The 26,001-nt window shown below is 49.0% G+C and overlaps 1 protein-coding gene across 1 annotated transcript; it reads left to right on the top strand.

The window, feature by feature from the left end:
* Nucleotides 1-15,746: 15,746 nt before the first annotated feature.
* LIPG (lipase G, endothelial type) lies at nucleotides 15,747-25,783 on the top strand. Its single transcript, XM_038125428.1, has 10 exons — nucleotides 15,747-15,908; nucleotides 16,031-16,203; nucleotides 17,192-17,371; nucleotides 17,992-18,103; nucleotides 19,214-19,438; nucleotides 19,844-20,086; nucleotides 20,569-20,689; nucleotides 21,281-21,499; nucleotides 22,542-22,634; nucleotides 24,205-25,783. The coding sequence occupies exons 1-10, from the start codon at nucleotides 15,839-15,841 to the stop codon at nucleotides 24,224-24,226; spliced, it is 1,458 nt and encodes a 485-aa protein (XP_037981356.1). The 5' UTR covers nucleotides 15,747-15,838; the 3' UTR covers nucleotides 24,227-25,783.
* Nucleotides 25,784-26,001: the final 218 nt, after the last annotated feature.

Below are 26,001 nucleotides of genomic sequence, written 5' to 3'. Positions count from 1 at the left end.
ATATTTATGATTTTGGTACATCCTGTTCTCCGCTTCATATGTTAATTAGTTCAAAAGCTTTTAAGCATGCGTTGTTTGCTCCTTGAAATGGGTCGGTGGTCCCTTTCATGGGGAGGGGTCCCAAAATGAGGAAGTAAATGAATTCTTCCTCGTTCTGACCTTTCTGCCTTTTCAATGCAAATGTGACAAACGAACCCGTGGTGGAACTCCCATTCCTTGTCTTCAGTTGGTTTCAGAGCAGAGGAGGCCCACGATTGTCTTATGTTCCTAAAAGCTTATTTATCAGTTTCTATATTCTTCATTATAAACCCAGATAACCAAACATTGTGTTGACAAGCAATCAGTTATTAGTTAACTACTAACTCTCAACTTCATCAAGGCCTACCTATTTATTTTAATTAGCTCCAACAAAGCTTATCTCTGACTAAAATCTTAGCTTCTCTAAAATCTCTAAATTTTTAAAGTTTATGCTTCAGCACCAGCCGCCCAGGGGAGGAGGTTGCCCCGCACCGATCACATTGAACGCTGTGGGCAGTGTTGGTCACTGCAATATAAGAGAGATATTAAACAATTAGCGCGTAAAAGATGGCCAGGGATGTGGTGAAGGGCCTTGAGGGGAGGCCGTATGAGCAGCAGCTGAGGGCACCTGCTCTGTTCAGCTGGAGGGAGGCGAGAATATAGCAGTTAAAACTTCCTCGTGAGGGAAGAGGAAGGTCAGGCATTGACCTCTTCTCTCTGGTGACCACTGACAGGACCCAGGGCACCACTGGAGCTGTGCCAGGGAGGTTTGGGTGGGATATCAGGGAAAGGTTCTTCCCCAGAGGGTGCTGGCACTGCCCACGCTCCCCGGGGAATGGGCACGGCCCCGAGGCTGCCAGAGCTCCAGGAGCCTTTGGAGAGCGCTGCCAGGGATGCCCAGGGTGGGAGTGTTGAGGAACTGGACTCGATGGTCCTTGTGGGTGCTTTCCCGCTCAGGATATTCTGTGGTTCATTCAGTCAGGGTCGTTCAGGTTGGAAAAGACTTTTGAGGTCATCAAGTCCCAGCTGTGCCCGATCCCTGCCGTGTCACCAACCCAGAGCTCTCAGTGCCACGTGCAGCGTTCCTTGCCCGGGGATGGGGACACCAACACCTCCCTGGGCAGCCCCTTCCAAGTCCTTTCCATGAAGAAATTCCTCCTGATGTTCAACCTGAGCCTCCCCTGGCATAACTTGAGGCCGTTTCCTCTTGTCCTGTCCCTTGTTCTCAGGGAGCAGAACCTGTCCCCAGCCTGAGAGCACAGAATTGTTACGTTTTTTAAAGGCCTTTGAGATAACCGGGTCTAACTCTGATCCCAGCAGCCACCACCGTGTTCACCATTAGATGGCAGCTCAGGATGGGAATAAAGCAGCACATTGCTCACAGAGGCGTCCCAGAGACCAGAACGAAGAGATTCATTCAAACTCATATTTATAAACCTCAACTGGTATTTACTGCACCATTATGAAATAATTACAGACTGACTCAATAAAATATTTTTTCCCATTTGAGACAGCATTTGCGACTAGAACTGCTTGGGAAGCAGCTCAATAAAAGCAAAATGTTTCCTGAAAGTGGTGCCCAGCTGCAGCAAAGGTCTCATTGAGAAAAAAAATGACAGAATGGGAGAAAAAAAAGAAGAGACGTGTTCCTGAGATGGCAGTAATCTGGTGTGCAGGCACCTCCCCAGCATGAGAGTCTGGGTTTAACTCTGAGTTTAGAAATAAGCAGAGGAAGAACTTGCTGCCCATCTAAATGCTATGAACAGGGTCTGGTTTGGATCTCTTGTTTAGGGCTAAAAAGCCCCAAAGCTCTGCAGCTAGGATTTTACCCAGATGGGGAGAGGAAAATATTTGAGCTATCACAAATATTTACCTGGCTAAAAACCGTAAGAGCTCTAGTTGTTACTACAGCTCTCCCTTTACCTGCCTTAAAATGTGCCTTTTTCTTTGGTTTTGAGGAAGCTCTCTGCAAAATCTCCAAGCAACTTTCAAGCACTGACCTCAAAGCCTGAAACACACTGGGGTGTGGGCAGGTATTATGTGTGAATAATATCTGTAGAATCACAGACTGGTTTGGAAGGAACCTTAAAGGTCATCACATCCCACCCCCTGCCATGGTGGCAGGGACACCTTCCACTGTTCCAGGTTTCTCCAAGCCCCATCCAGCCTGGCCTTGGACACTGCCAGTGATCCAGAGGCAGCCAAAGCTTCTGTGGGAGACAGTTTTCAGGTACGATAAATTAAAACTGGCTTGAGCTGGGATGCTCAAACACTCCCACAGCCTTACCCACCATACTGTGGGAACCCCCTCTCGGAACACACCTGAATGAAACTCTTCTTCATCCTTTCTGCCCTTCCCTCTGCGCCTTCCTCTGTTTTCTGCTGGGGCAGGAACCCAGTCTTTACATGGGAAGCACCTTTACACACAGCTGCTTCTTGGCAGCAGTGCACAGAAAGCAAGGAGATGTTCAAGGAAAGCTGGAGGAGAGGTGTGAAACACAAGTACTTGGTGGGGATTGTCACCTGTGTTCATCAATCAAACCCAAAAGAAATACATTTTCTGTTTCCCCACAGGTGGAACTGTTTTGCTGAGCTTCTAAGGGTTTGCAGTGGTGGAAGGCTAGCACAGAATCACAGCATATCCTGAGCTGGAAAAGGCTTTCCAGAGCCATGGAATCCAACTGCTGGCCCTACACAGTCACCCCAAAAATCCCAGCCTGTTCATCCCTGAGAGCATTGTCCAAGTGCTCCTGGAGCTCTGGCAGTCTTGGGGCTGTGAGCCCTTCCTTGAGATGTTTTCAGTTTTGTTGGAAGCTTGACAAGAGCTCTCATGGGCAGCCTAGCACATTCCTGGTGCTAAGATCAGGGCTGAGGCAGCTGAGCTTGTGCCCTAGTTGGTATTTCACCAAATTTTTCCCCCACTACACCACCTGCCTGGGATATTTGGGTTATATGACCTGACTCCAATAGAGCTTTCAGATACTAAGCAGAAAACTCAGGCAAGTGAGTCCAAAACTGTATTCTTGAAAACTCCTGCATCAGAAGCAGCTGCCTGCTAACTGTACTGGAACCTCAAATCCACAAATACACAGGGGTTTCCTAGGGAAAACCAGGTTTCCCAGGGAGACCTGGCTGTCCCAGCAGGTACGGACAGCAAACACCCAGCTGTGCCTGGACCTGGCAGAGCCTCTGCTTCCTGCTCTGGGAGCTCCTGCTGAGAACATCCTCCTGTGAAGGGCTGATCACAATGGCAGCAGAGGCTTCTGCCATCTCCTCTGCTCTGGAGCCAGGCGGGCAGAGCTGGAGGTGTTCAGCTGCACAAGAGAAGACTCCAGGCAAAGCCGTCTAAAGCAGCTCCACGAGAGCTGCACAGGGACTTGGGGCAAGGCATGGAGGGACAGGACACAGGGAATGGCTTCCCCCACTCAAAGGGCAGGGAGAGATGGGAAGGAATTCTTGGCTGTGAGGGATGGGAGGCCCTGGCACAGGTTTCCCAGAGAAGCTGTGACTTCCCCAACCCTGGAAGTGTCCAAGGCCGGGTTGGATGGGGCTTGCACTAGTCTGCAATAGTGGAAGGTGTCCCTGTCCATGGTAGGTTAAAGCTGGATGAGCTTTAAGGTCCCTTCCAACCCAAACCATTCATTGATCCCATGGTTCTCTCCTTTGGCTGTGTTCCTGGGGCTGGAATGGGGCTGTATCCCTTATCCTGCCACGGAAAGGCCCAGCAGGCAGGGGGGAGTGTTCAGGTACTGGAGTGTTGCATCCTTTTGTGTCTTTAGGTGTAAGTAAGCAAGCGCTGTCAGTGCTACTGGGAGCCAAATGTGACAATCAGCCAGTGTCCCTGACAGTCATTATTCCTCCTGACCAGAGGGACGGGTGAGCTCCAAGACTGGCTGGAGTTATGTTTTCACCATCTGGGGTTATGTCTTTGTGGCAGCTCTAAACCTACACGGAGTTCATTTCCAGCCAGGGGACCTTCCTGCTCACCTTGCAGCCTGGCACTCACCTCAAGCACACCTGCCTTGGGGCAGTCACTTCTAACAGAGGGGCTAATAGCCACGGGAGGGGCTGTGCTCAATCTCTGTAGCCCACAGAAACACTGGGGCTGACTGAGCAAGCTTAGCTCTGGCCCACTAAAACACACTCTGTATGTGCTCTTCTACAGGAGAGGGCCTGACCTGTTCTTTGCGCTGGAACGGAAGCCCATTCCTCAAATCTTTTTGTAAGATGTCTTGGCATTTCTCTTAGAGACCCAGCTTTTGGAGTCCAAGGGTTATGTGGGGATATTAAACTGTCATTCATGAAATTACACACAAATGGTTCCTTGTCCTAAAATTTAAGCAGAAAATCTTGAAGACAAAGACATTTTAAATTGAAACCAGCTTGAATGCTGCAAACACTGAGGATTTTCAACCATCAGACAGCCGGCTGCACTTCCTTCTGTGAAATCCTCTCTGCTGACCAGCCTGCAGTCTCCTGCCCTCCTTGTCCCAGATGCTTGGCTCCTCCAGAGGCACAGCTCACCCCCACTGTTTGCCTTTTCCTCCCACAGTCAGCAGCACAGCAGAATTTGGACACAGGGTAGGCAAGTTCTCCAGCTAAAGGGTTCTCCACAAACATCTTAAAATCTACTGACCCAGGCAGTGAGTCTCAGGAGCAAGATCATAGAATCACAGAATCATGGAATGGTTGGGTGGAAGGGCCACCTTCCACCATCCCAGGCTGCTCCAAGCCCTGTCCAGCCTGGCCTGGGGCACTGCCAGGGATGCAGGGACAGCCACAGCTGCTCTGGGCACCCTGGGCCAGGGCCTGCCCACCCTCCCAGCCAGCAATTCCTGCCCAATATCCCATCTGGGCCTGCCCTCTGGCCCTGGGAAGCCATTCCCTGTCACTTTATGGAAAAGGGGCAAACACACCTCCCAAAGATGGACTGACCTTCATGAGAGATTTGCTCTGCATCAGTAATTCTGTCTTGGTCACTTGGAGAGCTCAATTATGTTACGTATTCCACCGTGTGACTTTCAAGAAGACATGCTTCCATAGGGAGCATCTTACTTAAGGGGAGAAGTTATTTATATTCATATATTTATTAGCATATATCTGTATGTACATATATAACTCACTCTGAGTGCATCATCGAAAACATGTGAACAACTGAAACATATCTGATTCCCTATGGGTCTTCCTAAAACACAGGGAGAGAGGGAGAGAGTAGCTGCACAGGGAGAGAGTAGCTGCACATCCTGTTTAAATAATTTTTGTCACTTGCATGCTGCACCTAGAGCAGGGGTGAGGAAAGAGCTGGGGAGCTCAGCATCAGGACAGCTGAATATCTGTCCTCGCCATCACCGCTGCTGAAGCGTGACGCAGTAGCCACAGCACCTTCCCCACACTGCTGGTGACCTGCCTGCCAGGATCATAGTCAAAACAAGAAAAAAAAACAACAAACCACGGCAATCGGTGATGTAGTCTTAGTACTAAACTTTTTTTGGCATGTTGTCCAGAGCTATGGGTTCATCCACCCCCTATACACCCAGCTAGGACGGAATCACTGGTAAAACAAACCTCCTGTGTGATTAAATAACCTTGTAGCTAAAGTTTGTGTTTGTTCAGTGCAGTTTTTGACAGCAAACCCATTTACGCAGGTTGTGGAGGTCTGTGACTGCTTGTTCCTCGCTTCAATGGCCAGGAATGGACAATCTCAGTGATGAGAGAATAAAGGCACCATGTAAGTGCCTGATCACAAACACTTTCTGGGATAAATTAATTCCTGGGCTTATATTTGCCCTAACCTGTCTAGCTCATAACCAAGAAGTACTGCTTTAAATGTGCTTTTGATTAATGAAACCTAAATTATCCCTAGAATCAGGGATATTGACCACAATTTAGTCACAAATTAAACTATGGGGAATTCTGTTAAACAAAAGAGAATGATTGAACCCTGAAGCAGGTGGGCCAGAGACAATATCCTGGGCAACCAGCTCTGGCTGACTCTGCCTTGAGCTGCAGGGGGGTTGCTCTGGGAAGCCTCCTCTGGCCCTTTCCAGCCTCAGCTTCTCTTGATCTGTGAATCCTGTGAACATTTCTAAAGATGAGTGTGCCCTGTACTGTGAAACAGAGCCTCAGACTCCCTTTGTTATACTGCATCTCCTAAACAAAATGGATCAAAGAATCCTCCTCCTCCTCTCCTCTGTTACAGTGGTGATTATTCATGTGGCAGTGCTGGGTTGGCAGTTAGACTCAATCACCTAAGAGATATTTTCCACCCTTAAATGATACCATCATTCTGTAAGCTGTCTTTGCAGTTGCCCTGCTCAGGAGCTCCTCTGGATCAGCTGATAAACCCCAACCAAACTCGCTTTTCTCTTCCAAGGGCTTCTCCACCTCCCTGCTGTCAGACAAAGCATGCAGGGACCTGGGACAGGAGCATCCTTACAGACAGGACCCGGCATTGCAGAGTTCTGCTCAGAGCTGGGATGATGCCCATTAACACAACTCTTGTGCCAAAGTTTCAGCCAGCAGACAGCTTTCTGTTCATGGCACAGCAAGAAGCAGCAGCCCTGAACATCTGAACTTCATGTCCATAGCAATCTTTGCAGCATCTTCATTTTTCATCTCAGTGCATGGCTTTTGTGGTCATTCCTTACAATTCTTATGGTCAGAGATTCTTCCTAAGTTTCTGATCCCAATGTCTCTGACGATTGCAGTGTCTTCCTGTCCACAAGACGCAAACAGCTTGGATCCCAAATGTCACCTCTGAGGTCATCCCTCCCTCCCATCTTGCTCCATGGCTGTTTTCCAGTCATCCAGCTACTTCCCTCTTTGCTATTGCGACAACTCTGACACAAGCCCCCTCTTTCAAAGCTTTCCCTATCTGTCCAGCTTATTAATCCTCTCTGGCTGCACTGCCCTCCCCCTCTCCAGCCTCTCTGCTCCGCTCTGCCTGGTCTTTTGCAGTCACATGCGGTGCTTGGGAAGGTCATATGATGGGTAGGGACTGCCGGGCTAGGCTGTGGCAGGGGGCCCCGAGGGGCAGCACACCTCCAGCTGCCCCCCACCCTCGGCCCTCAGCTGCCCCGTGACTCACTCAGGTGCTGGACCTGCATCCTGCACACGGGAAGGACGGGCACAAGGAGTTACACAAGGAGAGTTCCCTTCAGAGAGCTGATTAGTGGGATGGGTCCTGCACCCATATCCCAGACCAGGGATGTGTGCTGCTACTGCTCCACTGTCCTACCTGCCCAGCAGACCACTGCTTAGAGGATGCCACCCTTGCTCTATAAAATATATAATAAAATGCAATCCCAGAATGATTTGGGTGGGAAGGGATCTTAAAAATCCTCTCATTTCACTCCCCTGCCATAGGCAGAGACACTTTCCACTGTCCCAGGCTGCTCCAGCCTGGCCTTGGACACTGCCAGGGATGCAGGGGCAGCCACAACTGCTCTGGGCACCCTGGGCCAGGGCCTGCCCACCCTCCCAGCCAGCAGTTCCTGCCCAATATCCCATCTGGGCCTGCCCTCTGGCCCTGGGAAGCCATTGCCTGGCTGCTGGCCCTGCATGCCTTGTCCCCAGTGCCTGGGCAGCTCTCCTGGAGCCCCTGCAGGCCCTGGCAGGGGCTCGCAGGTGTCCCTGGAGCCTTCTCTGGTGCAGCTGAACAGCCCCAGCTGTGCCAGGCTGGCTGCAGAGCAGAGGGGCTCAGCCCTGGCAGCATCTCCGTGGCCTCCTCTGGGCTGGCTCCAGCAGCTCCACGTCCTTGTGCTGTTGGAGCAGGGCTGGGGCAGCTCTGCAGGTGGGCTCTCGCCCGAGCCCAGGGCCAGAGGAACAGCATGCCCCACCTTGACCTGCCTGTCACGCTGCTGGTGGTGCAGCCCGGGGTATACCTGACCTGTACACAGAAGCCCTTTTGCTTTTCCCCTGCCCTCACTGCAGTCTTTCTGCCTGTCTGGACTGGGAAGTTCTGGGATGAATGTCTGCAGCATCTGTACATTATACAGACAGGAACATAAGTTCAATGCACTAAGAAATGCCCCAGACTCTTCCTAATTAATTACAGAGCCTTTGACTCTTCCTAATAAGCTCCACACACTCAATAAACACAATAAATGAGAGAAGTTAGGCAATTAGGAATAAATGGCCAGAAGGTGAAACAGAGCCTGATGAGGACCAGCATCCCATCATCCCCTTGCGGACTCTGCAAACAGATGTGGTAGGTGTCCTTTTCATGGAGACATTGAGTAATAAGACTGGACTCAGGGATGGGATAACGAGTGAGTTGTCAAAGTAAAATGTGCAACCTGGTGAAAACCAAAATGAGTAGTACTGTTGGTGTAAGTGAAGCCAACTTCTGAGAAAAGCAGGAGACTCCCTGTATTTCCAATGGTGACTTGAGGCTTTCCCCTACCCACGGCAGATCCCATCTCTGCATTTTGCATGGGGATCCCATCTCTACACTCTGCATGGGCTGGAGAAGACAAATGGTTCAAAGGGGAGGGCAAAGGAAGAGCAGGGTGCTGGAGAGCAAATGACACTGACCTTGATGATACACGACTGCATCTTGTGCAGCTTATTCCTGTCCTCAAGCTGTTCGTCACCCTTTTTCTTCTCACAAAAGCTGGTGCGTAAAGTCTCTGTTTGTGGTTTAAAATACGATTCCTCTTCAGTGTGTGAATCACAGTGAAATACTGCCACAGGGTCTCCTAAACACCAGCTGAATCAGCAATCAGGACCAGAAATAGATGAAGAACTTCTGTGAGCTGACACAACAACTGCCCAGGAAGAAACAATTACCCGAGATTTGCAGCCATAAAGCGTAGGTACAAATTAACAATAATGGTGAGAACTAATATATGTTTTTACAGGGCTTTGCTAAAGTGAGTAACAAATTAATTGGTTTTAATAAAAAAAACTTGCTTTCTTTCCAGTAGCCACTGGAAGTGGAGGGGCATGCTCAGAGTTTCAGGGGTTTGGTGTCCATCCAGATTTACAGGATCAGTTTTGAAAGCCTGAGATAGATTTAAAGTGGATTTAGGAGTGCTGAAAATTAATAATAGAATAATGGAATGGGTTTGAGAGTATGTTAAAGATCTATTTGCAAAGCCTCTGCTGTGTGCAGGAACACCTTCCATTGGATGAGTTTGCTGCAAGCCCTTTTCAGCCTGCCTCCAGACAACTGGTTTGGGCGATAGTCTGGAGGGTTTTTGGAAAAGAATGAGATGTCAGCTTACTCATTGTTCTGCCAAAATGCTGAACTCCAAGATTTTTTACCTGCTAATTACAGAACTAATGCCAAAGCCAGAGCTCTGCCCAGTCCAACAGACCCATCTCAGTGTGCAGGAGGCCCACTGCCTGCTCTGCCTGTTCTTACAGTCTCTGCTGATGCTGCAGCCCAGCTGAGTGTTGGGTACACCTCACTGGTGGTGCTACCACATCCACTCCACACTTGGACCAAACATTCCTGCAGATTTGAAGAAAAAGCTTTTGTATAAGGATATGCACTCTAAAGCAATACCTAAATCAAACAACTGCCCTGCCAACTCCTCTCTGGACTCTCCAGCAGTCCCAGGCTCCTCGTATTTTAGTATTTTTTTCTTTGCTGGATGCAGGAGACTTAAAGCAGAAGCTCTGTAGGGGCCTCACTATCCACCAGCTGAAGGATCAAGTAATCACAAACTTCTGAGATGTTTCTCCAGTCCCACCAAAACAGGACCTCAGAAAGGTGCAGAAGCAAATATCCCTCTGGCCACCCACAACACCTCTGCACTGCCAATGGACTTGGCTACAAGTCCACGTTCAAGCCCAGACTTGCTCAGCATTCATCCAGCTTGGATGGAAAACTGTGAATTTTGCTTAAAAGCATAAGAAGAGAGAAATACGCGTTTTTTTTACGGAATACTTTAGGTCTCAGCACAGACCTAAAGGCATCCTTGTCTGCAGAGTGGATGGAGCAGGCCCACCACACACCACCGGGCCTTCTGTCTGACACAAAGCAGCCTAGCAGCCTGGATCCGTCTCACGGACCACGAGACATGCTGGGAATGACAAGCTGAATTCCACTTGTCTGCTTGGGCACAGCAAACAGGCGTCAGGACACACAGAGCTCTCTCTGGCTTCCAGCCTGAGCCCCTGCACAGCTCTGCTGGGGATAAAGGAGGGCAAGAGCACTCAGAGCAACCCAAGGACTCATACAAGACGTGGGCAGGGGCAAAAAGAGATAAATACCACCATAAGAATCATTCCTGTTGCTTATATATATGTCTGGGAAAGCAGCAGAAGCTTGAAGAAGGAAGAAGAATTTTGTCTGTGGTGAAGGGTGGTCCAGAGGCAGGGCTAGGGTCCTGCCATGGGGAGGGGGCAGCCAGCAGGGATCAAAGCCTCCTGGAAACCTCCCAGTGGATGGCGATGCCTGGAGACAGGTACAAACTGTAACCCTGTGTGACAACGTTCACAAGAATTAGCATTTCTCAGGAATGCAGGGATTTATTCTTCAAGGCCCACCATATCCGCGAGCACTACAGCCCAAACACTGCACCAACAGAGCATGTGTTTGATAAGAACCCAGGAACAGATGCCAGCGGATTTAATGTGGGACAGGAGGCCCATTGCAGGTTTGCAGACTGCTGGCAGGGTCAGCTGTAAATATTCCCTCACAATCAAAGGCATTCATCTAAGGATTACATGCTGGGGGCTTTGTGGTAAAGTAAATTTGCAACTAACAGGACCATTAATAGTCAGACAGTTTAGTGGGCTCGCTAGCTGCCATTTATTTTCCCCCCAGTCATTTTTACTACATCTAAATACCATGGGGATGTGGGACTTGAATGAGGTGGCTTAAGAAATCAGCTTAGAAGGAGTAGGAGAAGGGGTTACCTCCAACAAAGAGAGCTCAACGGGGATCGAACCAGGATATCAATGGTGGGTAAGGCCACTGAAGCATGTGAGCTGATTTCATAACCTGGTGGAGATTAGCCTCTTCTGTAAGCAAACAAACCTACACAGGGCTATGAAGTATTGGTCCTATAAAGTGTGTTCATAGAGGGGATGTATTTGAAAAGCCGAGGAGGGAAGGCAAGACTTTGTGGGGTAAGGAGTGGCTGTGAAACAAAGATACCACGGCCTTTTTTCACCCCAGTTTGACACTCTCAGAACAAAAACAACCAGAGCAGAAACTGTGCTGCAGAAATAATATGTCCCCCACTCTGCAGCAAGCACTAAGCATAAAATAATTGTGGTGTGATGGGATGATGACAAACCAATAGTTCCAGGGCTGAGCAGGCACAGGGTGATACAAGGATTAACCCAGGATAATATTTCACTGGAGAGCTGCCTCTCCAGAATATCAGACATCTTGGGGTGCAGTCAGCTCTGCACTCCCATTCATCCCAGGCCTTTGCCCCAGTTCAGCACACCTCGAGGCTGCTGCCATCCGAGCAGCCCTTCCCTCTCTCTGTTTGCTACCTCTCCTCCTCTGTCATCTCAGAAACAAGCCAGGCAGAAGGAGCCATGTGGGAAACTAGCATCAATTCCACTGGATTATACTGCTTGTGTTTTGTAATTGAAAATAATAACTGTTTTATAACTAAAAAAAAAACAAAAAGAAAAAAAAACAAAAAACAGAGAGAGGGAGAGATCCCTTTCTCTCCCCTCCTCCTATCCTGTAAATCCTACTCACTCTTTCACTGGAGAAAGGAAGAACCAGGCAGGAAGAATGGAGAGTGGGTAAAACACTCTAAGGTTTCTAAATGCACTCCCTGACACTGAATAGCTGACCTAAAGCCATGACATCTCTCTTTAGTTTGTTCAAATGAAAACATTTTAATAGGAGCATCTTTAACTCTGGCTGGTATGCGATTGTTTTCACTAACCACTTCACAAGCCCAGGAGTCACAATTTTTCCCTGACAGGAGTGGCCAGGTGTTCCACTTGTATCTTCCCAGCAATGTGAACACAACAGGATGCAACCTTAGCCACGGGAATACTGTACAAATCCCTCCTGCAGCCACCCATATCAGCAATGGTGCTCTGTCCTGGGCCTCAAAACTCTCTCTTTGCTGTATTTCCACTGCAGGCCATCCATGGGAGGATGAGGGATGCAATGTTGGCAGCGCTGTTCATGCAAAAGTGAGTTTTTCTTGTTATCTCCAGTCCCACTTACACAAGAATTACTCTACCTCTACAGGTTTTTAAAGAGATGGTGTGATGATGAAGGGTTTCCCCTGTTCCTTTAATGCTCATCTCTTTAATGGTGGTGTCATTTCTGCAAGGAAAGCAGGTGTCTACTTGCTAATTTTAAAGACGGGGATAAAAAAGGCATTAATGACAATTATTTTGCAGAAGTCTTCTGACTCCAGTCTCCTTGAAGGCGTTTTTGTTAGGGATGCTGAGCTCCTGCAGAAGAACTGACCATAACCCAAGTTTGAGATGCTGTTCTTTATAGAAACAGCATTGAAAAGGTCTCCTTGATGTATGCAAGGGTGTGGGAACCTCTCAGATTAAATGCTGCTGCTGTAAAACCTGTCTAGTCCTTTTCTGAGAGCACCAGCAGACTCCAGACCTTTAAATATTTGGGCATCCCAATTTAAATCCCATGCTGATTTTAGCATTTTGCTACTAAAAGAAGCTTGATTCCTCTCATGTACCTTCTACCTCCACATTTCATGACTGTGCTCTGACTCACCATGTCTGGTGCTGAAGAAGAAACCAGACTCAGCCACCCAGCACCCACCTGCAAAGAGCGTGTGACTACAGCTGAGTGGAAACATTTTTCTATTTCCTATGAAAACACTCATGATTTCAAAAACATTCCTCTTCTGCCTTTTGGACTGAATTGAGAACTTTAGGAAATCACGTAGGAATGGAGCCAGGGAGAGAGGAAGAGAGCCAGAAAGACACCTCCAAAACAGCCACTATCTCCATGGGCATTGCCCCCTCACACCAGCTGCTGAGGTAAAGCCTCCAGCATCCCTACAAGTGCTGTAACTCTTGAGCTTCCAAGTCTTTTAAAGTGGATTACTATCATTTCACCCTGGTTTATTATTTATTACTTACTACAATATCCTGAAACTTCATCTGGGAGCCATGAAATCTTTTCCAGTGGAAAAAAACTAATCAAAACTAGGAATTTTTCCCCAGAATTATTTGGCTTAACAAACTGCTATTTTCCAAGCAGCTCTGGGTGGGAGCCTCCTTCCCCCCAGGCCACGAGGGTTACAGAGAGGTCAGTGCCGAGCCACACTCTGTGAGTTGATACAATACCCATCACAACAGACCCCGAGCATCTCCCCAGGTGATCATCACCCTCGTGCTGAAGCAGCCAGGAATTATTTTGATGCACTTTTTCCTTGCTGTTGCTAAGCTGTTCTCACTGCTACTGTCATTCTTGGAAGCCAGAGACAAAGATCAGGGCTCCCCTCCCAGAGCCTGGAGTTGCACAGACAAAAGCAGGAGCTTTACAATAGCAAGAGACAACAGAAGGAGAATGAGAGGACCTCGTGGTTAAACCACAATAATGTCCTGGTGGTCAGCAGTCTGGAAGGGGTTTGTTGGCACCAGAAATTTTTTAAATGATGAGGTGTTTGGTGATGAGGCTTGGCTGAATCATTTCCTGCAGGAGTAAGTCCAGTAGTGGACAGCAGCTGAGAAATTTAGGTCCTGTCTGGTTTAGGTCAGTGCTGCCAGGATGCTGCTCCTCGAGAGGGACCACACAGCTGCAGAGGAGAGGCTACATCCTCAGGACATTTTGCTCAATCCCACGCTCCTCCCTGAGGAACATGAGCATCATCTCCAGCCTCTGGAAACAGGGTATGCTTGAGGAGATCCCAGAGCATGTATTCATCCTGCAAAGTGAGAAATGAAGAGGTTCTAGGAGTGATCCCCAAAGAAGAGAGGAGCAGCAGTCCCTATTCACAACCTGTCACATGTATGAGAGCTATGAGGAAATTACAATAGAATAGAATAGAGTAGAATAGAATAGAATAGAATAGAATAGAATAGAATAGAATAGAATAGAGTATTTCAGTTGGAAGTGACCCACAATGACCATCTGCCAATCAACATGGAGTGAGGAGGTGTCTGGGCTGAGGAAGGCTCACACAGATGTGGGGTGCAAGCTCAGTGCCCTGAAAAAGCACTGCCAGAAAATCAGATTAATTCTCTCTACTTGTGTCTACTGGTGAGGGCTCAAGCAATTTCTGTGCATGATTTTGCATGATGTCCCATTTCCTTCCTTCCTTCCTTCCTTCCTTCCTTCCTTCCTTCCTTCCTTCCTTCCTTCCTTCCTTCCTTCCTTCCTTCCTTCCTTCCTTCCTTCCTTCCTTCCTTCCTTCCTTCCTTCCTTCCTTCCTTCCTTCCTTCCTTCCTTCCTTCCTTCCTTCCTTCCTTCCTTCCTTCCTTCCTTCCTTCCTTCCTTCCTTCCTCCCTTCCTCCCTTCCTCCCTTCCTCCCTTCCTCCCTTCCTCCCTTCCTCCCTTCCTCCCTTCCTCCCTTCCTCCCTTCCTCCCTTCCTCCCTTCCTCCCTTCCTCCCTTCTTCCCTTCCTCATGTTTATATTACAAAACCAGGGACAAACACACCAATTTCCATGCCAAGCCTGCAATTTTCTAATAAAACCTTTAAAGTTTTTGCAGATCCTCTGACTTTTGTCTTTCCTTTTGACCGTGAGCATCTACAAATCCTGGGTGCTCCCTTTGCCTTAGGAATGGGACACCACACTCCTCATCTTTGCCCATTTTGTGCCTACATCTTTTTCCTTTATCCCGGTGCTTTGTCCTTGCTTTCTTCTGTGAGTTTGGAGAGAAAGAGGAGCCACTGGGCTGAGGAGGGGGATGAAAAAAAGAGCAGGAAAATCATGTGTCCCCAGAGCACGATCTCTTCTTACAGTGTGGTGAGGCAGCAGCAGTATAAAGTGAAATAACTCATCACACATCAGCAATTGGTAAATAAACAAGTAATAAAAAACTAGAAATAAATGGTAAATTTTTGAGTTCAAAATTACTTATGATATCGATAACGTACTGCAGAATGTGGTGGGCCGCAAGTCGGGCAATGCCCTCTGGGCAGCATCTCGTGCCTGTTAGGTCCAGAGGGCCCCAGTGGTGAAGTTCTGGGGCTCCGAGGGTGGAGATGGAAAGCAGAGACCCCTCTGGCGTGTGGGACCGCAGCTGAGGGCTCAGCACAAGTGAACCCCCCTTCCCAAACACCCCCAGTTCCCCACGCAGGGCTGCGTGTCCCCTGTCCCTGGGGGTGTCAGCGCTGGGGACCCCCTGTGGCTGTCACCACCCCCCCCACATGTCCCCTGTGTCCCTGGGGGTGTCAGCGCTGGGGACCCCCTGTGGCTGTCACCACCCCCCCCACATGTCCCCTGTGTCCCGGGGGGTGTCAGCGCTGGGGACCCCCTGTGGCTGTCACCAACCCCCCCCACATGTCCCCTGTGTCCCTGGGGGTGTCAGCGCTGGGGACCCCCTGTGGCTGTCACCACCCCCCCCATGTCCCCTGTGTCCCTGGGGGTGTCAGCGCTGGGGACCCCTGTGGCTGTCACCATCCCCCCCCATGTCCCCTGTGTCCCGGGGGGTGTCAGCGCTGGGGACCCCCGCCGACCCCTCCCTACTCGGGGCGTGGCCTCCCATTCATACTATACGTGACGTCACGGAAGGCGTGACCAATAGGAGCGGCCCACCAGACGGGGGCTGGCCCCGCCCCCATGGTGCCACCGTTTAAGCGCCGCCGCCGCGCGTCCGCGCGTCCGTGTGTCTGTCCATCCATCCATCCCCTCGCCGCTCCAGCCCTCCTTCCCTCCCTCCCTGCGTCCGGCCGTCCTCCCGAGCCATGAGGAGGCTCTTCCTCGTGCTGTGCAGCGCCGTGTCCTGCTGCATCGCGGCGCTGCCCGCGGCAGGAGGTGGGTGAGCGCGGTCCCACGCGGGAGCGGGGGAGCCGCCGGGCGGGCTCGTTCCCCGGCGGGGCAGGCGGGTTCCGCACCTTTAGGCGCTTTGCTGACCCTTCTCTCCCGCGGGCTCGCAGATGGCAGCGCGGAGCGTGTGCCGGCGCAGAAGGCGCGGGTGAAGTTCGGTCTCCGCTCCTCGCCGGACGCCGGTGAGGATGGTTGCGCGCTCGCCATCGGCCAGCACCAGTGCTTGGAGGAGTGCAAGTTCAACGTGACAGCTAAAACCTTCTTCATCATTCACGGCTGGACGGTAAGTGTGAAGAATCGTAGGCAATGATTAGTCTGCCCTCTGAGAGAGAGGAAACTGCCTTGCAAACGGGCTGTGTCTCCAGAATGTTTATTTTCAGGAATTTCTGTGACTGACTGATCCCTGAAGGTGTTCAAGGCTGGGCTGCATGGCACTTTGAACAACCTGGTGTAGTGGAAGATGTCTCTGTCGATGGCAGGGGAGTTCAAACTAGATAATCTTTAAGGTTCTTTCCTACCCAAACCATTTTAGACTTCTATGAATAGAGGAACTTGGGAAAACTTTTCATGTTCTGAGCACAATGGTCTCTTAAAAGATGCACCTCTATTGAGACCTCTGGAGCGAAGTGTTCACAGTCAGGCTTGGAAACTCTGAAATCACCCAACTCATTCATAACTGCTCAAGATCACTTCCTAGCTGTATCATGTGAATATGGCACTAAAATCCAACTGACTGACCACTATGAATGTGACACTTGACTTGACAGGCACGTGTATAGCCCTTCTGCAATCGTAGCTGAGTGCCCAGTCCTGACGTCTGCTATGTGCCCTCCTTGATAAAGAAACAAGAGGGCACGCAGACTTTATCAAGCTTTTTAATTCTGCATTTGGTGAGGCTGAGTGTGTGGCACAAGGGGGCTTATCAGCTCTGCCAGGGCTTATGCAAACAGCACTGCCAGGTCTGGCGAATAATTTTGCAATCCATCAGAATTTCTGAAGCTCTTGAGAAAAAGTGCGATAAGGTGGCACGTAACAAATGCCTCTCCCTCCTGCCCTAGAAGGCAAGTGGGTAATTACAGCCAGTCTCTCAAAACCTGTTTTTCTTACTCCGTTGCATTTATGCTCTTACTGCATCGCTGAGAGGTAGTGGGGCTTGCAGAGGAGCAGCATGCAGCTGGAGCAGCAAGTGTAAATTACATGCAAATAACTTGACTGTGGATGTGTCATTTTGGTCCCACAAGCTGGAAACTGACACCTGAATCTCTTTCTAGATGAGTGGCATGTTCGAAACCTGGCTTGACAGCTTGGTGTCCGCTCTGCAGGAGAGGGAGAAGGATGCCAACGTGGTCGTGGTGGACTGGCTCTCTCTTGCCCACCAGCTCTACACCGACGCCGTGAACAACACGCAGATTGTTGGAAAAACCATAGCGAGGTTGCTTGACTGGTTACAGGTAGTGCAAGCTAAGAGCAGCCTCTGTTGTAACGCTCGGTGAGGGACTGTTGCACAAGGCTGCTGAGCGTTCACCAGCTCCGAGGCTCACCAGCAGGGCAGGCTGTGCTGCAACGCCCAGCCCAGGGCTTGGCCAGGTGATGGCTCATAGCTGCAGCGCTGCTGCCCTGCCTCCCTGGAGATGCTGCCTGGCAGCGTGCTCGGGTCAGTGGTGCTGAAGTGCAGCTCGGATTTGGGAGTGCTGCCTGAGCGATGAGGGCTCGGGCGTTGGGCGTTCAGAGCCAGAACTGGCCTGGCAGGAGGCGGGGAAAGAGGAGAGGTCCATGGTGCTGCACTTGGCACCTGAGGCCATGGCCAGTGCTGAGTCTGCTGGCAGCTCCCAGGGGAAAGTTTTACTCTTGGTGATAAAGAATATCATAATTGGGGCTGGAACATGGGTAAACCACGAGTGCCATCCAAATTGTTCCACTTGTCTTGATGAAATACAAAAGGAAGTGTGCTTATCTGCCCCCTCCCACCAATCCCTTCTTGGAACTGGACTTTATATTCCTGCAGACAGAAACAGCACCAGATGCCATGAAAGAGAGGGGATCAGACTTTCATATTTTCTTTTCCTTGCAGGAAAACCCCCTCTTCAAGCTTGAGAATGTCCACCTGATTGGATACAGCCTGGGTGCCCATGTGGCTGGCTTTGCTGGTAACCATGTCCATGGCACTATAGGCAGAATTACAGGCAAGTGGCTTTTTAATCACTTTTTAAAGCACTCTCCCCTGTCCTTCCTGGCAGTGAGTTTCCCTGAAGAGGCTCGTTTCCTGTGTTGCTACAAGGTTGTTTTGGTGTTGTTCTTCCAGAAATGACAAGTTTTCTGCTTGTGGCAGCAGTGGAAAGCACAGGTCTCCTCACATCAATGAAAAAACTTACCCAGGACAAACTGGTCCTGGGTTTGTTTGAATTTAAATGTGGGTTCAGAAAAAATCCAGCTCAAGCTCTTACTATCCAAATGCTACTCCTCTGAGTGATAGTGTTTTTGTAATTATAGCTCATAAGCTAATGGAGATGAAGAATGTTGGGTGCTGTTTGTCCCACAGGATGTCTGATTAAAAAAAAAATCAACTCTACACCCTCATTCTGCAAATATCTGAAGAGTTTTTTCCCAGCTCCAGAGGAAAGCTGATTTCAAAATGTGAGAACTTAGGGCATAGTACAAGGAGTTGCATTAAGGATTTACGTGTGACACTGGCAGTGAGAATTCCACATAGCCTAGCAATAAATGTCTGTATTTAATTAATCAGGGAAAAAAAAAAATCACCTAACAGTCAAGTTGTAGAAATGCTCCGGAGTGCAGCTTCTGGTTGGGGGTGAGGCTCAGGGGTTAACAGAGCATCCCAAACCCATCATGGGATCTCAGATGCACATGTTTCTTGGCTGCTGCTGAAATTGTGTTAGTCCCTCAATATGTGCAGTCTGAAAACAGACTAAATGTCACTGAGGCAGCTTTGCTGCCAGCTGTCCCTGGGGTGTTAAACCTCTTCTGGTGTTTGAGCTGCCTCTTGAATCATCTTTTCACCGTCACCTGGTGAAGGCTCTTTGCTTCCAACAGGCAATCTGATTGTGGTGCCACTATTGGGTCGTGCTGCCCCAAAAGTGGAGCAGGGCATCTTTATTTGCACCCTCAGTGAGCCCACGGTGAAGACAACTTGAGGGACAGTACCAGCAGTGAGGCTGGGACTGTCTGTGTATCAGCTGGTGAGGAGAATCTGCCAGCAGCAGGCTTCTGGCTATATTCTGTATGAAAATGCCCAGTTTCTTACCTGGCCCCTTGTGTTCTGTCTCTGACTGCAGGCTTGGATCCTGCTGGCCCCATGTTTGAAGGAGTGGACCCCAGCAGGCGCCTCTCCCCTGATGATGCCAACTTTGTGGATGTCCTTCACACCTACACCAGGGAAACGCTGGGTGTTAGCATTGGGATCCAGATGCCTGTGGGCCACCTTGACATCTACCCCAATGGGGGAGACTTCCAGCCCGGCTGTGGCCTAAGTGATGTCTTGGGAGCCATTGCCTACGGGAGTAAGTTCTCTTTACCTTTTCCCTCTGGTCAGCGTAGACTTCTCACAAATAGACTTGGGTTGATGGAAAGAAAACCATTTTTTCTTTCTAAGCGGTCTGTACTTCTGGAGATAGTTGCTAGAAATTATAGATGCTTTTAACAATGAAGCACGTTCTCACTCCAGCACCTGATCATAATCTGTGGTCTTATGCTGTGACTAGGATCCTCTTAAAGCTCTTCATGGGAGGGACTAAGTCAGCATCTCCCACTAACCTCCTGAATTGCTGCTGTTGGAAAACTGTTCCAGTTTGGCCCCGCTCAGCTCATGCTGGGCTGCAGAAAGGCAATAGCTCACTTTATCTTACGGGCTGCTGTGGTGACAGCTGCTTAAACCAAGTGTCTCCCTTGCAACTCTGCCTCTCCAGCAATTGGTGAAGTTGTCAAATGTGAGCACGAGCGGTCTGTGCACCTCTTTGTGGACTCCCTGGTGAACCAGGACAAGCAGAGCTTTGCGTTCCAGTGCACCGATTCCAGTCGCTTCAAGAAGGGAATCTGCCTGAGCTGCCGCAAGAACCGCTGCAACGGCATCGGCTACAACGCCCGCAGGATCCGGCACAAGAGGAACAGCAAGATGTACCTGAAAACCAGGGCTGACATGCCCTTCAAAGGTATGCTTCCCCTCCCAGGGGGAGCACGGGCCTCCCTGTGGGGGCAACCTCCCCGAGTCGGTGTGGGGAAGGAGGCAGAGGCAGAGGAGCAGCATGTCCCCAAAGCCGTGATGCTCTGGCTGCTGTTCTGCTGGCACCTGGCTGCTCTGCTGTGCTGTCCCATCACTGTGCTCCTTCCTCCCTGTGGAATCCACCCACGACAACCCTCTGCTTTTTGAGCAGGGCTGCAGTTCACCTGCCATGCTTGCGGAACTCAGCCTCAGAGCAATGTAAGGTCTGGGGAGCCATCCCCAGGGTGGGCCTGCTGCTGTTGTGTGAAGCTCAAATTTGTAATCAGTAAGGGCAGGAAAAAGTCATCAGTGCTGTCTCACTAAAGGAAGGGTCTGGTCTTTGCTAGCCAACACTATTTCACACACAGCAGTGCTGAGCAACGTTTCTCTCAGCACAGCTGGTTCCATCTCTGCTCTCCCCTCTCTCTCCAGTCTACCACTACCAGATGAAAATGCATGTCTTCAGCTATAAGGACTTGGGAGAGGTTGATCCCACCTTCTCTGTCACCCTCCACGGCACCAATGGAGACTCTGAGACCCTCTCTTTAGAAATGTAAGTAATCTGCCCTTTGTGTTTTTACCTAAGTATGAAGGCCACAGGGACTACTCAGGATGGCAGAATTCTTTTTCTTCTGCTTACACCAGTGGTGTTGCATCCCAGCCTAGCAGCCTCACTTCATCACCTTCCCAAAAGCTTTTCATTCAGTAGCTTAATTATAATTTATTATTGGATGAATTGAGAACACTTTAATGTGCCCAGTCCCATGTTAGCCTTCATGGCTCGTTGCTTTTTGTGTGGGGGTGTTTTTTTGCTTGGTTGGTTTGTTTTTGCCCTCCACCATTTGGATGCAGTCTGAAATGTCTCTGGAGGCACTGCTGACCTCATTTAGCCTCTCCCAAAAGAAAGAGCAGGCACAAACCCCACCTTTAAGCTACGGAAGGATGGCCAAGCTAAGTACACATTGCGCTGTGTTCAGCCAGCTATCTGAGCTCCCGTCAGTGTAATCAGTAATTAACTGGTGACAGTTGAACGTGCAGCACTTGATAAGCTGCAGGGGCTCTGTTAAACTCCTGGCATGGAACAAAGGAGCACCTGGCATCCTTCCATAAGGAAAAAAATGCCAAGTCTCTGCCTCTCTTCCAGGCTTGATCTAATTGGCCTAAATGCCACGAACACCTTCCTGGTCTACACTGAGGAGGACATGGGTGAACTTCTGAAAATAAAGCTGACCTGGGAGGGGACGTCTCAGTCGTGGTATGATCTGTGGAAAGAGCTGAGGAGCTACTGGTACAGGCCTGTGAATTCCTCCCAGGAGCTCCACATCAGACGAATACGTGTGAAATCTGGGGAAACACAACAGAGGTAATAATTTGTGTTAGGCTGCATGTGAACTGACCTGAAACCTCAACCCAGAGCCAAGGGAAAAAAGACAGTGTTTTGAATGTAGTTGGTATCTTGAGCTGCCTTCCTTTTTGGGGTCATCAGCTATTGCTCCCTCGTGGTGTAGGAGAGCAGGTTACTGTCCAGCACAAGGCTGCAAACAAAATAGGCTTTAAGCAAAACTGGTCACCACAGAGGTATTCTTTTGCCTTATTTTGATACTGTGGGATCCGCTGGGGACTAAATTAACATGCTTCAAGGTGGTTTAGATTGTACCTGAAGTGTTAAAGTACTGAGCACCAAAAGTACACTGAAAGATGGGTGGTCATGGCTATTATTTACAGGCTTCATGTGCTTATTTGGTACAACCAGCGGGGCCTAAAGCTGCAGCCAGTAACATGGTGACACCAACCCCTCAAGCACTGCATTGCTCCTTCTGGGATCTGGCAGGAGGGTTGGAGCTAGGTGATTTTTAAGGGCCTTTCCAAACCCAACCCATACCCCCGGATCATGGAATTGACCATAGAATTATAGTGAAATGTTCTCTGCCATGGCAAGGATGATTTTTAAGGTCCCATCCCACCCAAACCATTCTATGATTCTCTGCAAATGGAAAGTTACTGGAGCATCCAAAAATTGTTAAAGCTCCCAAGCACGTAGCATGGTGTGGCACTCCCACACCTTCTGTTAATGTTGTTCTGAAAGTAACTCTGATCTGTCAAAGAGCACTGACAATTTCCCACATTTCTCAGTGCTTTAAATAAGCATCACCTGTCATCTGTAAGGTATTCTGCATCCTGACTTCTATGAAACATAGGGGTAGTAGAAGCAAAGATCTCTAGTTAAAATATTGAAGTGGGAAATGAAACAGCAACTCAAGGGGCTGATGGTGTATCAAGATGTTCTGTGGGATGGATATCTAATCAAACAACTTGTCCTAGAATAAGCTGCAGTCCATATTACTTGCTAATTGTTAATCGTGGAGACGGCAAGTACCTTGACTCCTGATTCCTCCTCCTCCTAGGTTTGCTTTCTGCGTGGAGGACTCCCAGCTAACCAGTATATCTCCTGGCAAAGAGCTCTGGTTTGTGAAGTGCACAGAGGAATGGCAGAAAAGGTACGGAAATCAGTCAAGAGAAATTCTGTATGATGCATGTGGCTTGGCTGGGATGAGTGGAACCTTCTCTTTGTTTTTTTTTAGACCCCCTGATACCTCTTTTTCTTTCAAAAAAGAAGAAATCCAGCCTAAGATTCACAGCTATCAGACTTAATTTTCATGCATGCCATATCTGTTGCTAAGTAGGTGATATTATTCTCACTTCTGACCTTGGATTGTCACCTGGTACCTTTACATGTTTACAGCCAAATAGGTGTATCACACTCCTTGCTCCTAATTGTGGTAGGTGCTAAAGTGAGGTGCCACCAATGCCCCAGATCTGTGCAATAGTGGAAAGGTAACTAAGTCATTTATTAAGTGCCCTTTAAAACAGGGGGAAGCTGGGAGAAGTGCAGGGCATTTCCTCAAAGTCTGGTTGAAGACCTTGAGCTGCCAAGAAATCACTTGGTTAAAGTCTGAGCTGAACTGCATGAGGAAGACTCAGATGAGGCATTGCCATGGTGTTACAGCCCTGACTCCTACAGCTTCATCTCCAGGCCTGCTGATCTCCTCTGGTTCAGGAGAGTGCCTTTGGCCACTGCCAAAGCAGCTCAGCCTTGTTTAACCTCTGGGGGACTTCCCAGAACACATAGAGCAGTCCTCAGAGCATGACTTCCAGAAAGTCTGGTCCTAGCAGTGACAACCTGATTGCCTCGGATGCCTTCAGTCATGTTTTGAATGAATTCCTGTTCATTTGACTAAATGATACCTTCCTTTGGATTAAGCCCAGCCTTTTGCCCTCTCTTAAATTTCATTTTGTAGACTTGGAGCTTTGACACTTCTAATCTAGAGAACAAAGTGCTTGTTAGGGCTAGCAGAGCCCCGTGGAAGTCAAGCTTTGCACAGCCTTCCTGGGCAGCAGAACTCAGCTCTGAAATGCGAGCTGGTCCCATTCCACGTTTGGCAGAAACCAGCAAGCTGTGCTATGCACGGTAGCAAACAATTCTGTGAATGAAACCCCTGTGCAAGAACTTGTTGCTCTGCCACAAGTCTCAAAAGATCGAGTAAACATTCCTGCAGGTACAATAAAAGGCTGTTTTGATATGCTACTTGGTAACCCCCATAAAACTGAATTGCTGGCAGATGTGCCCTTCCTGCTTTCTTGTGCAGTACAGCTTGTGCATGAGGCAGGGGAGCTGAGCTCAGCTGCAGCACACTATTTTTTCTAGGAAATGATCCTTCTAGAAATCATGAGTGATTACTTGCTGTTCAGCTCTCTGTTTCTGCCAAGTCAGTGCAATGTTATAGTTCCCTCCTTGGAGACTGAGCCTGCAAACATCTGTCCGTCCCAAATGGAGCTGCACAGGCAGGGTCTAGCTCAAGCCCTGTAATTTCTGCTTGCAGCCCTGCATAGTGTCCACTACAGGCTCTCACTGAGTAGCTACTGGGCAAAGTGCAGCATTGGCAGAATAAAACACCAGCCTGTGCTGTTCAAACCTGTTCTTGGCATTCCATGAGTTCTTAGAAATCCTTCATTACTCTTAACTTCTGCATTTAACTAGGTGTCTTTTTTGCTCTCTGTTTTCCCCAGGTCTGTCTCAAATCTGCTCTGAAGGCTTCCCTAAAGACTCACAACCAAGCAACCTAGATGCATGAAGACCATACAGGTGGCAAGATGCTCTGGGGGAAACCTGGCTTGGTAGCACTTAAAGAAACTAGCTCTTCAGGACAAAACATCTTGGATTGGATGCAAGAAACTGAGGAGCAATTGATGAACCGTGGTCCTAGACCTAAAATAACTAAAACTCCATTTTCCCTTTCCCGAGGAGCCTGGTTTGTGCATTTAACCTTACCTTGACCTGTTACACACTGCATTTTCCCTTCCCTGCTCCCATTAACCAGGACTATGGATGAGATCTTCAGAGACTGAGACCTCAGCAATGATCTTCTGGTCTGCCTGCCAGTGGAGTTGAGAAGACAGATAACCACGCTCACTGCCCATCAGACTGTGGGTGACAGAGCTGCCAAGAACAAATTAGCACCTAGGGTAGGGGTTACCATGGTCCTGTAGCACTGTGGGCTGTGGGAAGGTGAGACCAGCACAGGTCAGGTGTGTGGGGCTGTCCAGGGAAGGGCTGGGGATAAGCACAATGCCACTTAACTTCAAGTTGTCCTTTGCTTGCCTTAAAAATAATCCGTTCTGATACCGAAATGTCTATTTGCCTGACGTATGGCCTGATAAGGTGGCAGAGCTCTGTCCTCCTTGTGCCTGGGGCAGGACACAGTGCAGGTGGTGGTGGTGGTGGCGGCAGCTGCTCCTTGCCTGGTCAGTGTCTGCAGTGGGGTGCCTGGTCCCACGTGGGGATCCCTTTTTAAAGGGCAAAGAGAAGCTGCCCTTGTTCTGACCACAGGGATGGAGGAAGGCAATGCACTGTGCTGCCTCAGGAGAGCTTTGCACCGCTCCTTTTAACCTCTGAGAATGTGCTCCCCTCTGCTCAGAAGCTGTTGTAGTACCAATGCATAATGAAGACCTTATTTTTGAGTGCCAAACATCCTGCCCTCAATTGTCACCACACCCCAGTTGGATTCCCTGGTCCCACGTGGCCTTGGCTTGGCTTTGAGATGGACAGACTCTGCAGCTGTCCTGTTTGGTACAGCAGAATGGACATTGTCAGTTGGTGAAATAGGTTTTGTTTTGGTTGCTTGCTTTTGTCTTTGATTTCTTTTTCTTTTTTTTTTTTTTAATTTTACTTTCTGGAAGGAAAATTGGTATAACAACCCTTGAGCTTTTGGCATGCAGAAAGGCAATCTCAAAAATGGTATTGCCAGGTGCTGCACTGCACTGAGTTCTGAAGTCTTAGCAAGTCCTTCTGAGGCCTGCAAATCTCTTTAGTTTTTGTAGAGCTTCACTCCAACCAAAGCAAGCACATTTGGGGATATTTTTTTCATGGTTTTATGCAAAGACTTCAAAAACAGAAGCCTTTGGTAAGTATCTGTGAGTTGATGCCATGCCATACTTAGAGAAGTTTCAAAGCCCTATTTGTATATTGTGGTTTTTGTATGACTTAAAATATAATTTATTTCTCATATTGTATATATGTAAAATTTTAAACATTTTGGTTTTGAGTAACAGTTTTTATGAGCCTTGAGATCAAAAATAAAGGGCTTTGTAAAAATCAGTGAAGTCTTGTTATTGATCACAGAACCATTTAGGTTGGAAAGACCCTCAAAGAACACAGAGTCCAACCCTGCCCCCAGCACTGCCAAGGCCACCACTGACCCCTGTCCCCAAGTGCCATGTCCACACACCTCCAGACATGGGGATTCCACCACTGCCCTGGCTGGCTGTGTCAGGGCAAGAAAACCCTTTCCATGAAATTTTCCCTAA

Source organism: Motacilla alba, chromosome Z (assembly GCF_015832195.1).
Source record: "Motacilla alba alba isolate MOTALB_02 chromosome Z, Motacilla_alba_V1.0_pri, whole genome shotgun sequence".
Classification (NCBI taxonomy): domain Eukaryota; kingdom Metazoa; phylum Chordata; class Aves; order Passeriformes; family Motacillidae; genus Motacilla; species Motacilla alba.
The sequence above is the reverse complement of the archived record's forward strand: the minus strand, read 5'-3'. Positions and strand labels throughout refer to the sequence as shown.

Excerpts from the sequence above, each read along its gene's own strand:
- LIPG (XM_038125428.1), top strand. The coding sequence starts at position 15,839 with ATGAGGAGGCTCTTCCTCGTGCTGTGCAGCGCCGTGTCCTGCTGCATC. Across the intron at positions 18,104-19,213 it reads CACTATAGGCAGAATTACAG|GCTTGGATCCTGCTGGCCCC; the intron begins GCAAGTGGCTTT and ends CTCTGACTGCAG. Across the intron at positions 21,500-22,541 it reads TCTGGGGAAACACAACAGAG|GTTTGCTTTCTGCGTGGAGG; the intron begins GTAATAATTTGT and ends TCCTCCTCCTAG.